The 17,602-nt window shown below is 47.9% G+C and overlaps 3 protein-coding genes across 3 annotated transcripts in view; 2 read left to right on the top strand and 1 right to left on the bottom strand.

Moving 5' to 3' along the window:
* Positions 1–17,602, top strand: part of LOC143768012 (oocyte zinc finger protein XlCOF7.1-like) — a 281,134-nt gene that overhangs the window by 1,893 nt on the left and 261,639 nt on the right. The window lies entirely within an intron of this gene.
* LOC143768002 (uncharacterized) overlaps positions 1–17,602 on the bottom strand; it is a 579,067-nt gene that overhangs the window by 417,851 nt on the left and 143,614 nt on the right.
* Positions 4,585–7,102, top strand: LOC143766712 (uncharacterized). The gene is made up of 2 exons (XM_077254569.1): positions 4,585–4,630; positions 5,105–7,102. Exon 2 carries the CDS (start codon positions 5,323–5,325, stop codon positions 6,751–6,753), a length of 1,431 nt encoding a protein of 476 aa, XP_077110684.1. The 5' UTR covers positions 4,585–4,630; positions 5,105–5,322; the 3' UTR covers positions 6,754–7,102.

Here is a 17,602-nt window from a genome sequence, read left to right as displayed (position 1 = left end):
ATGTGGAGTGCGGCTCTGCGGGTGGAGGTCGGTGCTGGAGGCCCCATTATTCTCTATGTGGAGTGCGGCTCTGCGGGTGGAGGTCGGTGCTGGAGGCTCCATTATTCTCTATGTGGAGTGCGGCTCTGCGGGTGGAGGTCGGTGCTGGAGGCTCCATTATTCTCTATGTGGAGTGCGGGTGGAGGGATGTGGAGATTCTCCATTTCTGGGGGCATCTAGTGGGTTTGGATCAGGGAGAACCTTCTGAGTGGCCCCATAACCAGGTAACCCTGATTACACTATGGTGGCGCCCCCTTCACTCGGGTGACACCTGTAGACTTGTATGGGGGCGAGTGAGCTAAGCATTGCTATCAATCCCAGATTTTCACTGCCCCATAGAGTAACACGGGGCCGAGTGCTGTGTGAGGTGTTATCGCATACCCCTCGGCCGTGTTATCTAGTAATGTGACTCCGGCCTTACGATACACTTTATTGATCCCAGAGGAAATTGCGGTGTTACAGAACCCCCCAGCACCAAGAATATGTTGTGCAGTATATGTTATGTATAATAGGTTCCATGTGAAATGCATCAGTCCACAGGCTGCGCTCCTGGAGAAGATATTTTCCTTCTGACCTCCCCCACCTTCACCTTTGTAATTACCACAGTAAATATTGGCAGGCTCTGGCCCCCTGCAGCTATTGTAATGTTTGTCTGGCTTGATTTTCTGTTGGCCGACCCTGTGTATCTGTGTTATATATTCTGTGTGCTGTAAATAAAGTGTGTTCTTAGACTGGAAATACGTGGAGAAGCAGTCAGCTTTTATATGCTCTCATGTAATCAAGAAATTCCTGCCAGCGTCCTTCATTCAGACTCCATCCAAAGCAGAGTGGACCTCCTGACCCACGGGGTGGTACTGAAAGAGATACTACAGCACAGTAGACCCCGTTACATGCGGTATTACAGCAGCAATACAAACAGCAGTACATAAAATATTAGGACACATAACTTGCACAAGTATCCCAACCTTACATTCTTGCACCGTAGTAGGATTAGACGGCTGCTGAATGTGCTCTTCTGCCTCAAGGACAGCTCGTATAGTGGGTGTGTGTTATTGATCATTATAGCCCTACACTTCTTCTGAATCCTATCCTCCAATACCTCCTCAAAAGAGTCCAGATGGAGGCCGACGCTTGACTTCTTGATACGTTTCTTGAGCTTATTTGCATTACTCGCACACTACTGCCCCAGCATATGGTAGCAAAAAAGATGGCGCTTGCTAGTGATGAGCGAATATACTCGTTCCTCAGGTTTTCCCAAGCACGCTTGGGTGGTCTCCGGGTATTTGTGACTACTCGGAGATTTAGTTTTTGTTGATTCAGCTGCATGATTTACAGCTGTTAGCCAACCTGAGTACATGTGGGGGTTGCCTGGTTCTTAGGAAATCCCCACATTTAATCAAGCTGTCTATCAGCTGTAAATCATTCAGCTGCTGCAAAGAAAACTAAGTCTCCGAGCACTAACAATTACTCGGAGCAACGAGTATATTCCCTCATCACTAGCACTTGCCACAACTGACTGGTAGAACATTTCCAGCATTTTACTGCGCACATTGAACGACTCGAGCTTCTGAAGAAAGTACAGTCTGCTCATTCCCTTCTTGTAAACCTTTTCTGTATGACACCTCCAATCAAGTTTACTGTCAAGGTGGACCCCCAAATATATGTAGCTCTCCACCTCCTGGCCAGCAATAGTGATCAGTAAGGCCGGGATCCCACACAGCGAGATACGGCCAAGTCTCGCAGGTTAAAACCAAGCTCTGGTGCCGGCACTCCAGAGCGGAGCGGGCGGCCGCATAGCAATACATGGAGCCGCACGCTCTGCTCCGGAGTGCCGGTGCCAGAGCTTGTTTTTAACCTGCGAGACACAGCCATATCTCCCTGTACTGTGACTCCGGCCTTAGTAATCCTCCTTTTTACCCTTCGCCACGACAGCACCCACTTTGAGAGAGGGACCCGCCCATAGGAACAGGAAACCTACAGAGATAAAAGGGCGGCCCCCCTCTCCTCCTCAGTTGGTTTCCTGTTCCTATCGGAACTCTCTGGATTACCTACAGATGGAGGTGGTTGGAGCGCCTCCACTTTTTCTTACCCGAGCCGGTACATCCGCCTGCGTGGTTCTCTCGGTGACAGCAGGGGCTGCGGCATCGGAAGCAGCGGCGGGGGAGCCACTGCATGCAGCCTCCCCCCTCGTCTGGGCACTATCCGGCAGGTTCCGGGCATGGAAGGCCCGGCCTATGGAGGGAGCCTGTGTGTACGGGGCGCCGATTCCAGAAAGCAGCAGCGCCGGCTCTGGTGCGCGGGTAAGTCTGCGCTGCTTCATTGAACCGGAAGTGTTGGTGCACTTCCGGTTCGCGGAGGGCGCGGCACGCTGCCTGGGACCGCGCGATTCAAAAACGCCGGGGCACAGGGCTAGTTGCTCAATATGTCGTCCCCGGCAGATACTGAGCTTCCACTTGCTGTGGAACGTGATAGCGCTGACAAAAGTAGCGCTAAAAGCTTAAAGTCAGCGGCTAAACGGAGTGGTCATTCCATGGATGGATCTGACACTCACAGAAGTAAATCAAGAAGTACGGATGCAGTACTCAGACCCCACACAGTGTCTCCATCTCCTAATCCGGTATAATGATGAATATAATAGCTTCACTGGGTGAGTGTTATAATCCTTTTCCCATAAGCTGATCCCTTCCTTCTCTGATTTTCCCCTAGGCTAAAAGGACTAGTAAATCCAAGCATAAAGAATGTGCTCTATGCAGGCAGCCCTTACCTGACACATATTCTAAAAGGCTGTGTCAATCCTGTATCAGCCAGACCTTACAGGATGAGGCAGCTGTTACAGCCACAGATATTAGAGCCTTAATACGGCAAGAAATACAGTCCCTGGGGTCAGAATCCTTGAAAAAGCAGGGCACTAAGCACCTATCTCCAATCTCTAGCTCAGAGTCTGAAGAGGGCCTAATTCGATCCTCCAACACCTCAGGATCATCTCCTAGTTCCTCTGAGGATGAAGGTGGAGCGTGTTTTCCAGTTGAGAGCATTGACAACCTTATAAAATCTGTAAGGAACACTATGGGGTGTCCAGACACTAAGGGAGTTAAATCTGCACAGGACATTATGTTTGCAGGCCTGGGTCATAAAAAGAGGCGAGCTTTTCCTGTAGTTTCTGCCGTTAAAGACCTTGTAAAGAAGGAATGGGACAAACAGGGGAAGGGGTTTCTCCCATCCTCTTCTAAAAGACGCTACCCCTTCAGCGATGAGGAATTGGCAGTGTGGTCTAAAGTCCCGAAGGTGGATGCAGCGGTGGCGTCAACTTCGAAACCGGCATCTCTACCTGTGGAAGATGCAGGGATTCTATTAGATCCCTTAGACCGCAAAACAGAAGCTCTTCTAAAAAGGTCCTGGGAGACAAACACTGGAGCTTTTAAACCGGCCATATCAGGCACGTGTACAGCCAGGTCCCTATTAGTCTGGGTTGACCAGCTTGAACAACAGGTGAAAGGCAAGATCACAAGGGATAAGATTCTTCAATCCTTGCCTCTGATTAAAAGTGCCGCAGCATTTCTAGCTGACGCTTCAGCGGACTCCCTCCGTTTAGCAGCCAGGTCAGCAGGTCTGGTTAATGCAGCTCGTCGTGCCCTTTGGCTCAAAGGATGGAAGGGAGACGCACAATCAAAAACCAGATTATGTTCAATCCCATGCCAGGGTGAGTTCTTGTTTGGGAAGGTTCTGGATGACCTACTTAACAAGGCAGGAGAAAGAAGGAAGGGCTTTCCTAAACAGTTTCTTCCTTCTTATAGGAGAGCGTTTAGAAGACGGCCATTTAACAGGAGGAGGCCGTATGAGGCCCAAAAAGATCGGTGGGAAACAAAAGAAACCAGACCGAAAGGTGCCTTATATAGTAATCCTGAAACATCTAAGCGGGGGAGATACCATCAGTGATGAATACCCAGTAGGTGGCAGACTGAAATTCTTTTATCATCAATGGGAAAATATAACCTCGAATCAATGGATCCTTCAGCTAATAAAATCTGGATTAAGATTAGATTTCTTTAAATTACCACAAGACAACTTTGTAGTAACATCTCTAAAAGCGCCGGAACAACAGGAAGCGCTTCAGTTAGAAATTCTGAGCCTTTTGGCAAAGAATGTTCTCATCGAAGTACCAATAAACCAGGAAGGGAGGGGGTTTTATTCCTCTTTATTTTTGGTTCCAAAACCTGATGGTACTTTTCGTACTATAATTAATCTAAAAAGACTAAATGCCTTTTTGGTTGAACACACCTTTAAGATGGAATCTATAAGATCTACTATAAAACTCTTGTTCCCTAGGTGCTTTATGGCAGGTCTGGATTTGAAGGATGCGTACTATCATCTTCCAATTCATATAGAACACCAACAATATCTCAGAGTTGCAGTAGTTCTACAAGGCCGGATCCGTCACTTCCAATTTACGGCCATGCCATTCGGCCTATCTATGGCGCCTCGGATCTTCACGAAACTTATGCTAGAGGCCTTAGGTTGGATTATAAACTTCAAAAAATCCAGACTTCTTCCAGAAACTCGTCAGTCCTTCCTAGGACTAGTCTTGGACTCTGTAAGTCAAAAATGTCTTTTACCAGAATCCAAAAAGTTAATCATAGTTTCAAAGGTCGCTACGGCAAGATCAAATCCTCGTATGTCCCTCAGAGAGGCCATGTCTCTCTTGGGCTCTCTCTCCTCCTGCATTCCTGCGGTTCAATGGGCCCAATACCATACCAGAACCCTACAACACCAGGTGCTTCATGCTCAGTCTCATTTCCAGGAACATCTAAATTCAAAAATCACCTTATCTGAAGACGTACTTCATTCACTTCGTTGGTGGTTAAATAAAGTCCATTTGTCCAGAGGAGTCTCATGGGCATTTAGGTCCCCTAAAATACTTACTACTGACGCAGGCCCAGAGGGGTGGGGAGCCCATCTGGGTCAAAATATAGCCCAGGGTTGCTGGACTCCTTTAGAGACTCAGCAGTCTTCCAATTGGAAGGAGTTAAATGCAGTATATTATGCTTTAAATTCTTTCCTTCCTCAGCTTCGAGGTTCTCATGTCAAGATCCGGTCGGACAACACAACTGTCGTCGCGTATTTAAATCGGCAAGGCGGAACGCGATCGGAAAGTCTCATGTGTTCAGCGGCAGACATCTTCGATCTAGCAGAACCCAATTTTCTATCTCTCACGGCGGTCCACATCAGAGGTATAGAAAACTCAAGGGCCGACTTTCTAAGTCGCCACACGCTCCGCCAGGGAGAATGGACCCTCAATCCTCGCATATTCAAAAACATAGTGGACATTTGGGGTCTTCCGCAGATAGATTTATTTGCGACCAGGAGCAACAGGCAAGTACCAATGTTTGCATCCCTGAATGTGGCAGATCGTCCAGATCTAGTAGACTCGCTCCAGTATCCATGGAATTACGATCTAGCCTACGCCTTCCCACCAATGATGCTAATTCCTTTGGTGATCAAGAAAATAAGAGAAGAAAGATCAAAGGTGATTCTGATAGCTCCATTTTGGCCAAAGAGGCCTTGGTTCTCCTGTCTTCGAGCGATGTCAGTTTGCGATCCGTGGATTCTGCCAGTGACTACAGACCTACTCTTTCAGGGTCCATTCTACCATCCACAAGTAAAGGGCCTCCACCTCACGGCGTGGAACTTGAGAGGCAGATACTAACTTTAAGAGGGTTTTCTCAAGAACTAATCAATACATTACTGTTGAGCAGAAAAAAATCTACAACTCTAATCTATAGCAGAGTATGGAGAAAATTCCTCAACTTCTATACAAAACCCTTCTCTAAGGTTCCTATTAAACCAATCCTTGAATTTTTACAGAAAGGTCGTGAGATGGGGTTATCAGTTAATACTCTGAGAGTTCAAGTGTCTGCCCTGGGAGCCCTCTATAGTGCTAACATTGCTAGTAATAGATGGGTAACTAGATTTATTAGGGCATGCGAGAGGTGTACACCGGTTCATGTTCCACGCCTGCCACCCTGGGACCTGAATCTAGTCCTAGACTCCTTATCTGGTCCTCCCTTTGAACCTTTATATTCTATCCCTCTTAAAAACATCACATACAAGGTAGCTTTACTGATAGCCTTAACTTCTGCCAGAAGAGTGGGTGACATCCAGGCCCTCTCTATAGACCCTCCATTCCTAATAACATATCAGGATAGGATAGTTCTCAAACCTGATCCTTCATACCTCCCTAAGGTAGCTACAAAATACCATAGAGCCCAAGAGATTTTTCTACCTTCCTTTTATGATAATCCAGCAAATTCAGAGGAGGAAAAACTACATATGCTTGATGTTAAAAGAGCAGTCCTGGGCTACATAGACAGAACCCGCTCTTGCAGACAGAGTAGGGCTCTGTTTGTGTCTTTTCAGGGTCATCGAAAAGGCCATGGAGTCACGAAAGCTACCTTGTCCCGGTGGATCAGAGAGGCTATCCATCTTGCATACTTGTCAAAAGGCGAAAGTCCTCCAGAGGGAGTAAAGGCGCATTCAGCTCGAGCCGTATCATCCTCGTGGGCGGAGAATAAAGACATTCCCATCGAGCTCATATGTAAGGCCGCAACCTGGTCGTCGCCTTCAACTTTCTATAGACACTATAGGCTTGATCTGTCTTCCGCTTCTGACTTGGCATTCGGGAGAGCCGTCCTTAGTACGGTAATCCCACCCAGGTGAAGGGTCTCTGAAAGTCTCTCAAAGTGGGTGCTGTCGTGGCGAAGGGTAAAAAGCCGGATTACTCACCGGTAATGCCCTTTTAATGAGCCACGACAGCACCCTGTCACTTCCCACCCTTGTAGATATGTATAGTTATTAATACAAAATATTCTCATGGGTGATTATAGATATAATAAAATGTACTAATAATTAAGAATGTATACTAATTTAACAATGGCGGTTCCTCTTGTACTCTGAAAAACAACTGAGGAGGAGAGGGGGGCCGCCCTTTTATCTCTGTAGGTTTCCTGTTCCTATGGGCGGGTCCCTCTCTCAAAGTGGGTGCTGTCGTGGCTCATTAAAAGGGCATTACCGGTGAGTAATCCGGCTTTTTTCCTTCTATAACTCACCACCAACTCCTTGGTTTTCTGTACATTTAGTTCTAGACAGTTAGTCCGGCACCAATCCACAAAGTCAGAAACCACCCTTCTATGGTATTGAAATCACTTGAGAAGTCAAAGAACATGTCGCGCACTGCAGTTCCATCATTGTCCAAGAATGAATGTACTGTATGTAGCAGAGACACTACAGCATAACCCACCCCCAATCTCTGCTGGTTCGCAGATATATAGTGGATGTAGGAGAACCTCAGCAGATGACTGTGCTGTTACTGAAAATAATCTCTATACAGAGACCAGCACTGATATTACCGCCATATGGTGACATATAGTGATAGATCTCAGCCCTGCAGAACAGATAGGAGATTACAGCACAGTTGTAGATGGTGACTTACAGCTGACGTCATTTCCATCTGGCCCAGACCGACATGACAACTTCTCCAGCCAGAACTCCTCTGCAGAGATTACACCAGACATATCTGACTTCTCACATTTCCAGCCTCGTCCCCATCTATTTCCAACCTGAAGAACCTCCTAATCCTGCCAATACCCCAGTACTGAGCTGCTGCCGTATGTGTCCCTATTACTGCGCCTACTGTGTGGTACTGTGTGCCCTCTAAATCAGGCCTGGGCAAAGTCCGAGACAGCCGTGGGCTGTAAATCTGAGGTTCATGGGCCGCACGGTGCCTGCCCGTTCGCTGTCTCCATGTGCGGCTCTGTGCTGCACCCGCCGCTGATTCCTTTGGTGGAGAGACCTCCGGCCACTTCCTCCACCAATGAGCGTGTGAGCGGAGGCAGGGAGAGAAGCAGAGCACCAGGGAACGGGACCGAGGTGAGTACGTGGTATTATTTTTTTTCTTTTTTCATGTGTATGGGTTGTTTGGGTGGGCATGGGGGGCTATGGGGGTGTGACATGGTGCAGTACACATGGGGCGACATGGTGCTACATATGGAGGCGACATGTTGCACATGTGGAGGCTATGGGAGCGACATGCTGCACATGGGGAGGCTGTGTGGGGTGACATACAGTGTATATAGGGAGGCTGTGTGGGGTTCATGCAGTATATGGGGAGGCTGTGTCGGGCTCATGCAGTATATGGGGAGGCTGTGTGGGGGCTCATGCAGTATATGGGGAGGCTGTGTGGGGGCTCATGCAGTATATGGGGAGGCTGTGTGGGGCTCATGCAGTATATGGGGAGGCTGTGTGGGGCTCATGCAGTATATGGGGAGGCTGTGTGGGGCTCATGCAGTATATGGGGAGGCTGTGTGGGGCTCATGCAGTATATGGGGAGGCTGTGTGGGGCTCATGCAGTATATGGGGAGGCTGTGTGGGGGCTCATGCAGTATATGGGGAGGCTGTGTGGGGGCTCATGCAGTATATGGGGAGGCTGTGTGGGGCTCATGCAGTATATGGGGAGGCTGTGTGGGGCTCATGCAGTATATGGGGAGGCTGTGTGGGGCTCATGCAGTATATGGGGAGGCTGTGTGGGGCTCATGCAGTATATGGGGAGGCTGTGTGGGGCTCATGCAGTATATGGGGAGGCTGTGTGGGGCTCATGCAGTATATGGGGAGGCTGTGTGGGGCTCATGCAGTATATGGGGAGGCTGTGTGGGGCTCATGCAGTATATGGGGAGGCTGTGTGGGGCTCATGCAGTATATGGGGAGGCTGTGTGGGGCTCATGCAGTATATGGGGAGGCTGTGTGGGGCTCATGCAGTATATGGGGAGGCTGTGTGGGGCTCATGCAGTATATGGGGAGGCTGTGTGGGGCTCATGCAGTATATGGGGAGGCTGTGTGGGGCTCATGCAGTATATGGGGAGGCTGTGTGGGGTTTATGCAGTATATGGGGAGGCTGTGTGGGATTCATGCAGTATATAGGGAGGCTGTGTGGGGCTCATGCAGTATATAGGGAGGCTGTGTTTGGGCTCATGCAGTATATAGAGAGGCTGTGTGGGGTTTATGCAGTATATGGGGAGGCTGTGTGGGGCTCATGCAGTATATGGGGAGGCTATGTGGGGGCTCATGCAGTATATGGGGAGGCTGTGTTTGGGCTCATGCAGTATATAGGGAGGCTGTGTTTGGGCTCATGCAGTATATAGAGAGGCTGTGTGGGGTTTATGCAGTATATGGGGAGGCTGTGTGGGGGCTCATGCAGTATATGGGGAGGCTGTGTGGGGCTCATGCAGTATATAGAGAGGCTGTGTGGGGTTTATGCAGTATATGGGGAGGCTGTGTGGGGCTCATGCAGTATATGGGGAGGCTGTGTGGGGCTCATGCAGTATATGGGGAGGCCGTGTGGGGCTCATGCAGTATATGGGGAGGCCGTGTGGGGCTCATGCAGTATATGGGAAGGCTGTGTGGGGCTCATGCAGTATATGGGGAGGCTGTGTGGGATTCATGCAGTATATGGGAAGGCTGTGTGGGGCTCATGCAGTATATGGGGAGGCTGTGTGGGATTCATGCAGTATATGGGGAGGCTGTGTGGGATTCATGCAGTATATGGGGAGGCTGTGTGGGGCTCATGCAGTATATGGGGAGGCTGTGTTGGTTCCATGCAGTATATATACAGTGCGTGTGTATATATGTATGTATGTATGTGTGTATATATATATATATATATATATATATATATATATATATATATATATTCAATCTACTATATAATTGTCTAAGGGTGACTTCAGTCTTTCTGTCTGTCACGGATATTCATTAGTCACGGCCTCTGTCTGTCATGGAAATCCAGGTCGCTGATAGGTCATGGCCGTTTTGCCGCGACCAATCAGCGAGGGCACAGTTCGGCGGCAAAATGGCCGCTCCTTCCTCCCCACAGCCAGTGTCTGTTCCAAAATCCCCTCCAGTCGGCGCTCACACAGGGTTAATGGCAGCGGTAACGGACCGCGTTATGCCGCGGTGTAATGCACTCCGTTACCGCTGCTATTAACCCTGTGTGACCAACTTTTTACTATTGATGCTGCCTATGCGGCATCAATAGTTAAAAGATCTAATGTTAAAAATAATAAAAAAAAAAATAAAAAATCATTCTATACTCACCGTCCGTCGGCCCCCGGATCAGGAACAGGCCTTCCCCGCTCCTCGCGATGCTCTGGTGACCGCTCCATGCATTGCGGTCTCGCGAGATGATGACGTAATTCACCTTGTGGTACATCCGTGATCGTCAGCACTCCGACATTGCTGGGATTCTTCGACTCTGGGAAGAAGTGGCCAGATCGCTGCTGCATGATCGGGACTGTGCCACGCCAGGTATCAGAAATGATTTTGGTAAGTATTTGAATGTGGTGTGATGCACCAGTGAAACTGTAAATGTAGGTGCATTGTTTTACAATTCATTATTTCCTTTTTCTTTCCCCACCACAGTGAAGAGAATAAGAGTGCGTTGGCGCTCGATGAACGATCTCTTCAACAAGGACATGAGCCTGGAGAACCAGGTTAAAAGTGGTGCTGCTCAAAGGATATTCAGCAAATACAAATACCACCGGAAACTTGCTTTTCTAATGCCTGCGCTTGCTACCCGAACGTGAGTATCTTTTGTTTTGTCTTACTATTATTTAACCTCTTTTTGGTGTTTTACTAAAGTTTTCTTTTTTTTTCCCCACACAACCTGGATTGTCCTCTGTTGGAGCGGACCCTCATCGACCAGCCAATGAACAAGCACAATCCCAATCATCCACCAGCGATGTAGCAACCTGTCAGGCCTAACAGGAAGAGGCAGCCGCCGATGCATCCGGTTTTCCCCCCTCCCAGCCCTCTGCCGCTGCTCTTGTTGGGTCTTCTCATCAGCGGCAGAGGGCCTGGGAGAGGTCACTCATGCCCGAGTTTATGCACTTCAGCTCGGTCTTCCAGGATGGGATTAAGGTGCTTGGTGATAGACTGAATAGTGGATTTACCCATGTGAACACACTTATACAGGATGTCAACAAATGCCTTGATTGCCTGGAAGTCGACCTTGAGAGACTGTGACATTTTTTTTCTTCAATAGAGCGGGAAATGTCAGAAAACCTTACGCCTCAATTCCAGATCAACGTCGTGCAGGCCTGCCAGGCTGCTTACAGCCAAGTATTGCTGCAGCAGTCACAATGTTACAATCCACAGGCCGGAAGATATTACCAGCAGCCGAGCATCTACTTTCAAACTCCCAGAGTGCCGAACTATCCTCCACCACCCCCGCCTCCAGTTCACAGATCCACCACGCTGCCATCTTTATCATCCCTGCGGCCAGCAGCATCTACGACGCTCCCAAGGTCGGCACCCCTGCAGCCAGCAGCACCCACCACGCTACCAAGTTCAGTTATCAGAGGACTGCTGGGTCTGCAGTAGCAAGACAGGTTATTACACTTGGGGTTATTTAGGCTAAGGGGTGATCTTATTTTAATGTATAAATATATGAGGGGACAGTACAGAGACCTTTCTAATGACCTTTTTACTCGTAGACCTGAGACAGGGACAAGGGGTCATCCTCTACATCTGGAGGAAAGAAGGTTTAAGCATAATAACAGACGCGGGTTCTTTACTGTAAGAGCAGTGAGACTATGGAACTCTCTGCCGTATGATGTTGTAATGAGTGATTCATTACTAAAATTTAACAGGGGACTGGATACCTTTCTTGAAAAGTATAATGTTACAGGTTATATACACTAGTTTCCTTGATAGGGCGTTTATCCAGAGAACTTGTCTGATTGCCGTATGTGGAGTCAGGAAGGAACTTTTTTCCCTAATGTGGAGCTTGCTGTTTGCCACATGGTTTTTTTTTGCCTTCCTCTGGATCAACAGGTTAGGGCATGTTAGGTTAGGCTCTGGGTTGAACTACATGGGCTTAAAGTCTTCCTTCAACCTTAATAACTATGTTACTATGTTACCCCTGCAGCCAGAAGCATCCACCACGCTGCCCAGTCCAGCACCACGCCAAAAGACTGCTACAGAGGCCACCACTCCCACTCGGCCAAGAAAGCAAAGGTCCAAAACTAATAACATTTCCACCAGGACGAAGACCCGGAGTCAAAAAACCCTGCTAAAATTGGACCCACCACCTCCACCCTCACCTACCAATGTGTCTCTGTTGTCAAATGTGTCACTACCTTCCCTTGTGTCTGTCCCTTCCAGTTTGTCTATCCATTCCCATGATTCCACTGTGTTGTCTACTCCCAATGTGTCTAGTTCCACCCATGATCCAATCCTTTAATTTGTTGCCTCTTCCCCTGTAACCCCTTCATCAACTACCACCCAATCCTCAGCTCCACACGCCTAAGGTCCACCACATCTCACCCTCAGATAGACCCCGATCCTAAACCCAGTTATTTTTTTGGGTTAAATAAATGTTTATTTTCTTTGCACAATATCTGGGTTTTCTTTGTCTCTTTGAGCGCCGCCGCCGCAAACACACACGTGTGTATTGTATTATTGAGGGAACTTTAATGGGTGTTTTACTACAGGTATTTTATTTAATTCAGAAAACATTGCAGGTACATTTAGAATTTACAGGTACATTTAAACAATACAAACTGCGCCAGCACGGGAGTTGAGAATAGGGTTTATTATGATAATCGGGGCCAAACATATTAATCAAGAAGGGGTTGTCCTATTGGATGCTGGCTCTGGCCCGGCCTAATAGACCTTCGTACATTTCAGGCCCAGACACCATTAGGCATGTAAGTATCGTAGTAACTAGGCCGCCCCATACTATCGAGTACTTGTGGGCAGAGGGCATTCAGCCAAACTCTGTCACACCTTCTTAGATGCTATGTTTGATTTTGGCAGCAACAAGTGGTTAAACTGCCAGGGCTTCGGTGTAGCCGCCCCCGTGCCATCCCTGCAGTGTAAATCTGTTCTGGGGCCCAAAAGAGTAAAACAAATGTTTATCGTGTCAAAAAAAATAATTTTTAATATCTGGGGGTTTTTTTCCTGGTGTTTTTCCTGTAATATAGGAAAGCCTAAGGCCAGAAATAAATCCCATAAACATGGAGACTTTGGGATCAGATAATTTCTGTCTGCTGTGTTTGTGGAAACAAAAAAGCTTGTTGTCATGATCCATTCCAGAGTTTAATCCTGTCTGCCCTGTTTCCAGGGGGATCATGTCAAGTTAATTTTGCTCTGCCTCATTCTGGGTCCAGGTTTGCTATTTAGCTCCCATACATCCTGCTGGCGGTGTCAGCTATAGTTCTGCCTTCAGCGTGTGAACCTGACTCTGGTAGCTCTTGGTTTGTCCTGCTGTGATCCCTGACTTGCCCCGTGTCTGACTCCCTCTGTCTGCCCTTTTTCCAGCGTTTCGGACTTGATTCTTTGGTTTCTGACTTGGCTTGTATTCGGACTCTCTTCTGCCTCCTGACTTTGTCTTATCCGCTTCTGACCGTTGCTGAACCTCGAGGCTTGTTCATGACCACGTGTTTTGCTGATCCCTTTATTACTTCTGCCTATTGTTGTCTTTTGACTCTGCTTGTTGGACCACTCTCTCGGCACTTGGTTGTGCCTATGCTGCTGCTCTGCAGTGCTTCTCTGAGTACGCAGTCTCACTTCCCTCTCAAGCTCCCTCTGGTGGAGGTTGCATTATACTGCACTGCAGCAGCATGACAGTTTTTTATAAAAGCCTCAAACTTCTGTGTGTGACTCAGACATGAGATCTAATGTGATAGAACAGAGGTCCCCAACTCCAGTCCTCAAGGCCCACCAACAGGTCATGTTTTCAGGATTTCCTTAGTCTTGCCCAGGTGATAATTGCATCACCTGTGCAACACAAAGGAAATCCTGAAAACATGATCTGTTGGTGGGCCTTGAGGACTGGAGTTGGGGACCTCTGTGATAGAAGATTACAGTGCGGGGAAGATGGGAATCATTCATATAGACGGCTGGTGGTAATGGAGTCAGTGACGGACTCTGGACAAATATGTTTCTAGAGCCGTAGTAGAAGATGAAGATGTCGCCTTCATCATGAAGTAGTTATTTCTCCTGTCACGTGTAATGAATATCTCCTGCAGTATTGCTAATGCCGATTCCTGTGTCGGTAAATGAGACGAGAATTAGGCCAGGTTCACATTGCGTTAACAGCAGCCCGTTCAACGCATGCATTAACGCCAGTGCCGATATGTCAGCGCGCCAGCGCAGATAGAGCTAGCAGATGCTCTATCTGCGCTAGCAATGACGGACCCGGAAACGCTGCAGCCCGCGTCCCAGGGTCCGTCACTCAATTACGGCACATCGCTAGCGCACGCCCATTGTGAGCATGCGCTAGCAATGTGTCCGCCATAGGACTTAATGGCGGCGTTAATGGACTGCGTTACACCACGTTATGCCGCGGTGTAACGTAGTCCGTCTAACGGACGCCAAACACGCAATGTGAACCTATCCTTAGTGTTATGGAAGATGAGTCAATGCGAAACGTATTCAGCTGCCAACTCCGAGGAAGAAACTGCTTGTTGTCTGTGGCCTAAAATACACTGCTCAAAAAAATAAAGGGAACACTTAAACAACAGAATATAACTCCAAGTAAATCAAACTTCTGTGAAATCAAACTGTCCACTTGGGAAGCAACACTGTTTGACAACCAATTTCACATGCTTTTGTGCAAATGAAATAGACAACAGATGAAAATTATTGGCAATTATTAAGACACACTCCAATAAAGGAGTGGTTCTGCAGGTGGGGACCACAGACCACATCTCAGTACTAATATTTTCTGGCTGATGTTTTGGTCACTTTTGAATGTTGGTTGTGCTTTCACAGTCGTGGTAGCAAGAGACGAACTCTACAACCCACACAAGTGGCTCAGGTAGTGCAGCTCATCCAGGATGGCACATCAATGTGAGCTGTAGCAAGGTTTGCTGTGTCTCTCAGCGTAGTGTCCAGAGGCTTGAGGTGCTACCAGGAGACAGGCCAGTACACCAGGAGATGTGGAAGGGGCTCAGCCTTTGTGCAAGGAGGAACAAGAGGAGCACTGCCAGAGCCCTGCAAAATGACCTCCAGCAGGCCACAAATGTGCATGTGTCTGCACAAACGGTTATAAACCGACTCCATGAGGATGGTCTGAGTGCCCGATGTCCACAGATGGGGGTTGTACTCACAGAAAAAAATTCACCGTGTAAAAACTGTACTTAAGACATAATTAAAGGTAATTTTTTTTTAACGCAGTAAGGTGATATTAAGGACCACTACCACCATTTAAAAGAGGTACAGGCACCTCCTGGTATATCACTAAACTGAACTGTTCCTACCTACCAATGGAGGTTGGCATCCTACAGTTGCGCAATGGCGCCCCCGCTCATCATCGACTGTCTCTCCTAACCCTATCCAGCCCTGTGGGATAGGGAAAGAAATAGGAGGAGAGATAATGAAATGAGTTTGTTTTTTGTTAGGGAGTTATAAGGGTTAAAAGTTGACCAGTAATTTCTCATTTTTACAACACAATTTTTTATTTTTATTTAGGGACCACATTACATTTGAAGTCACTTTGAGGGGTCTATATGATAGAAAATACCCAAGTGTGACACCATTCTAAAAACTGTACCCCTCAAGATGCTCAAAACCACATTCAAGAAGTTTATTAACCCTTCCGGTGTTTCACATGAATTTTTGGAATGTTTTAAAAAATAAAATGAACATTTCACTTTTTTTCACAAAAAATTTACTTCCGATCCAATTTGTTTTATTTTACCAAGGGTAACAGCAGAAATTGGACCCCAAAAGTTGTTGTAAAATTGGTCCTGAGTACGCTGATACCCCATGTGTGGGGGTAAACCACTGTTTGGGCGCATGGCAGAGCTCGGAAGGGAAGGAACGCCGTTTGGAATGCAGATTTTGGCATTGTCTGCGGGTATCACGTTGCATTTGCAGATCCCCTGATGTACCTGAACAGTAGAAACCCCCCACAAGTGACCCCATTTTGTAAACTAGACCCCCCCAGGGAACTTATCTAGATGTGTTGTGAGAACTTTTAACCCAAGTGTTTCACTACAGTTTAAAATGCAGAGCCGTGAAAATAAAAATCTTTTTTGTCCCACAAAAATGATTTTAGCCCACAAATTTTTATTTTCCTAAGGGTAACAAGAGACATTGGACCCCGATAGTTGTTGTCCAAATTGTCCTGAGTATGCTGCTACCCCATATGTTGGGATAAACCCCTGTTTGGGTGTAGAAGAGAGCTCGGAAGGGAAGGAGCATTGTTTTACTTTTGCAACGCCGAATTGGCTGGAATTGAGATCAGATGCCATGTCGCGTGTGGAGAGCCCCTGATGTGTCTAAACAGAGGAAACCTCCCCATTCTAACTCCATCCCTAACCCGAACACACCCCTAACCCTAATCCCAACCCTAACCATACCCCTAACCCCAACACACCCCTAACCCTAATCCCAACTCTAACCACACCCCTAACTCCAACACACCCCTAACCCTAATCCCAACCATAACCCTGACACACCCCTAACCCTAATCCCAACCGTATATGTAATCCCAACCTTAATTTTAGTCCCAACCCTAACTTTAGCCCTAACCCTAATGGGAAAATAAATACTTTTTTTAAATTTTATTATTTTTCCTTAACTAAGGCGGTGATAATGGGGTTTTTTATTTACTATTTATAGCGGGTTTTATGTTTGGCAGCCGTCGCACACTAAAAGACGCTTTTTATTGCAAAAAATAGTTTGTGTCACCACATTTTGGAAGCTATAATTTCTCTAGTAGCCTTCCACGACAGCCACCAGGAGGTTGTCTCCAAACCCTAATGGGGGACAGGAAGCACGAGAGGTTAAAAGCCCCTCCCACCTCCCATTAACCAGTGTCTTTCCTGTCCCCCATGGGGCATGGAGAGGTTTTGGGTGCGCTGCAGCGGCGGCTCTAGGCAGTGTACCTGTTTTTTTCTATTCTTCTGCCGGGCACTATGGTCGGGTCCCTCGGGGCTTCCTCCTACTCCGTGCCTCCCGTCTCCTCCGGATTCTGGGACCGTGTTCCCGGTCCTCCTGCGTCCTCTTGCGGGGACAAAGCTGGCCGGTGAGCCCACCCGGAGGCCTCCCTGAGCTCTCCGGCGTCTCCCCCTCCTGACGCACGCTGTTCGGCGACCCGGAAGTCAGGCGATCCTCCACTTCCGGGTCGGCGCTCCTGCACAGGAGCGATACAGACCAGACCTATGGATTACCGAACGGCGTGCGAGGCACGCTGCATCCTCGCACGCCTGCCTGGGACTACGGAGGGGGAGGGGCGGCAAATTGCCTCGCGCTGGTGCAGTCTTATTTTCTATATAAGCTGCGAAGACGTCTCAGGTAAGCTGCTGTAGCATGGATTCGTCTTGCCCTGCAGCTGCAGAGCCCAGCGCTCCTCAAGCCCCAGTAAGTGTGGCAGAGATGGGTCCCATTTAAAGGTAGTACATTACACCTTCTTATACTGCTCCCTCTCTCTTTGCAGGCAGTGAAGTCTGGCCCTAAAAACATTACCAAACGCAAATGTGCCACCTGTAATGTAAAAATGCCGCTA

Source organism: Ranitomeya variabilis, chromosome 4 (assembly GCF_051348905.1).
Source record: "Ranitomeya variabilis isolate aRanVar5 chromosome 4, aRanVar5.hap1, whole genome shotgun sequence".
Classification (NCBI taxonomy): Eukaryota; Metazoa; Chordata; class Amphibia; order Anura; family Dendrobatidae; genus Ranitomeya; species Ranitomeya variabilis.
The sequence above is the reverse complement of the archived record's forward strand: the minus strand, read 5'-3'. Positions and strand labels throughout refer to the sequence as shown.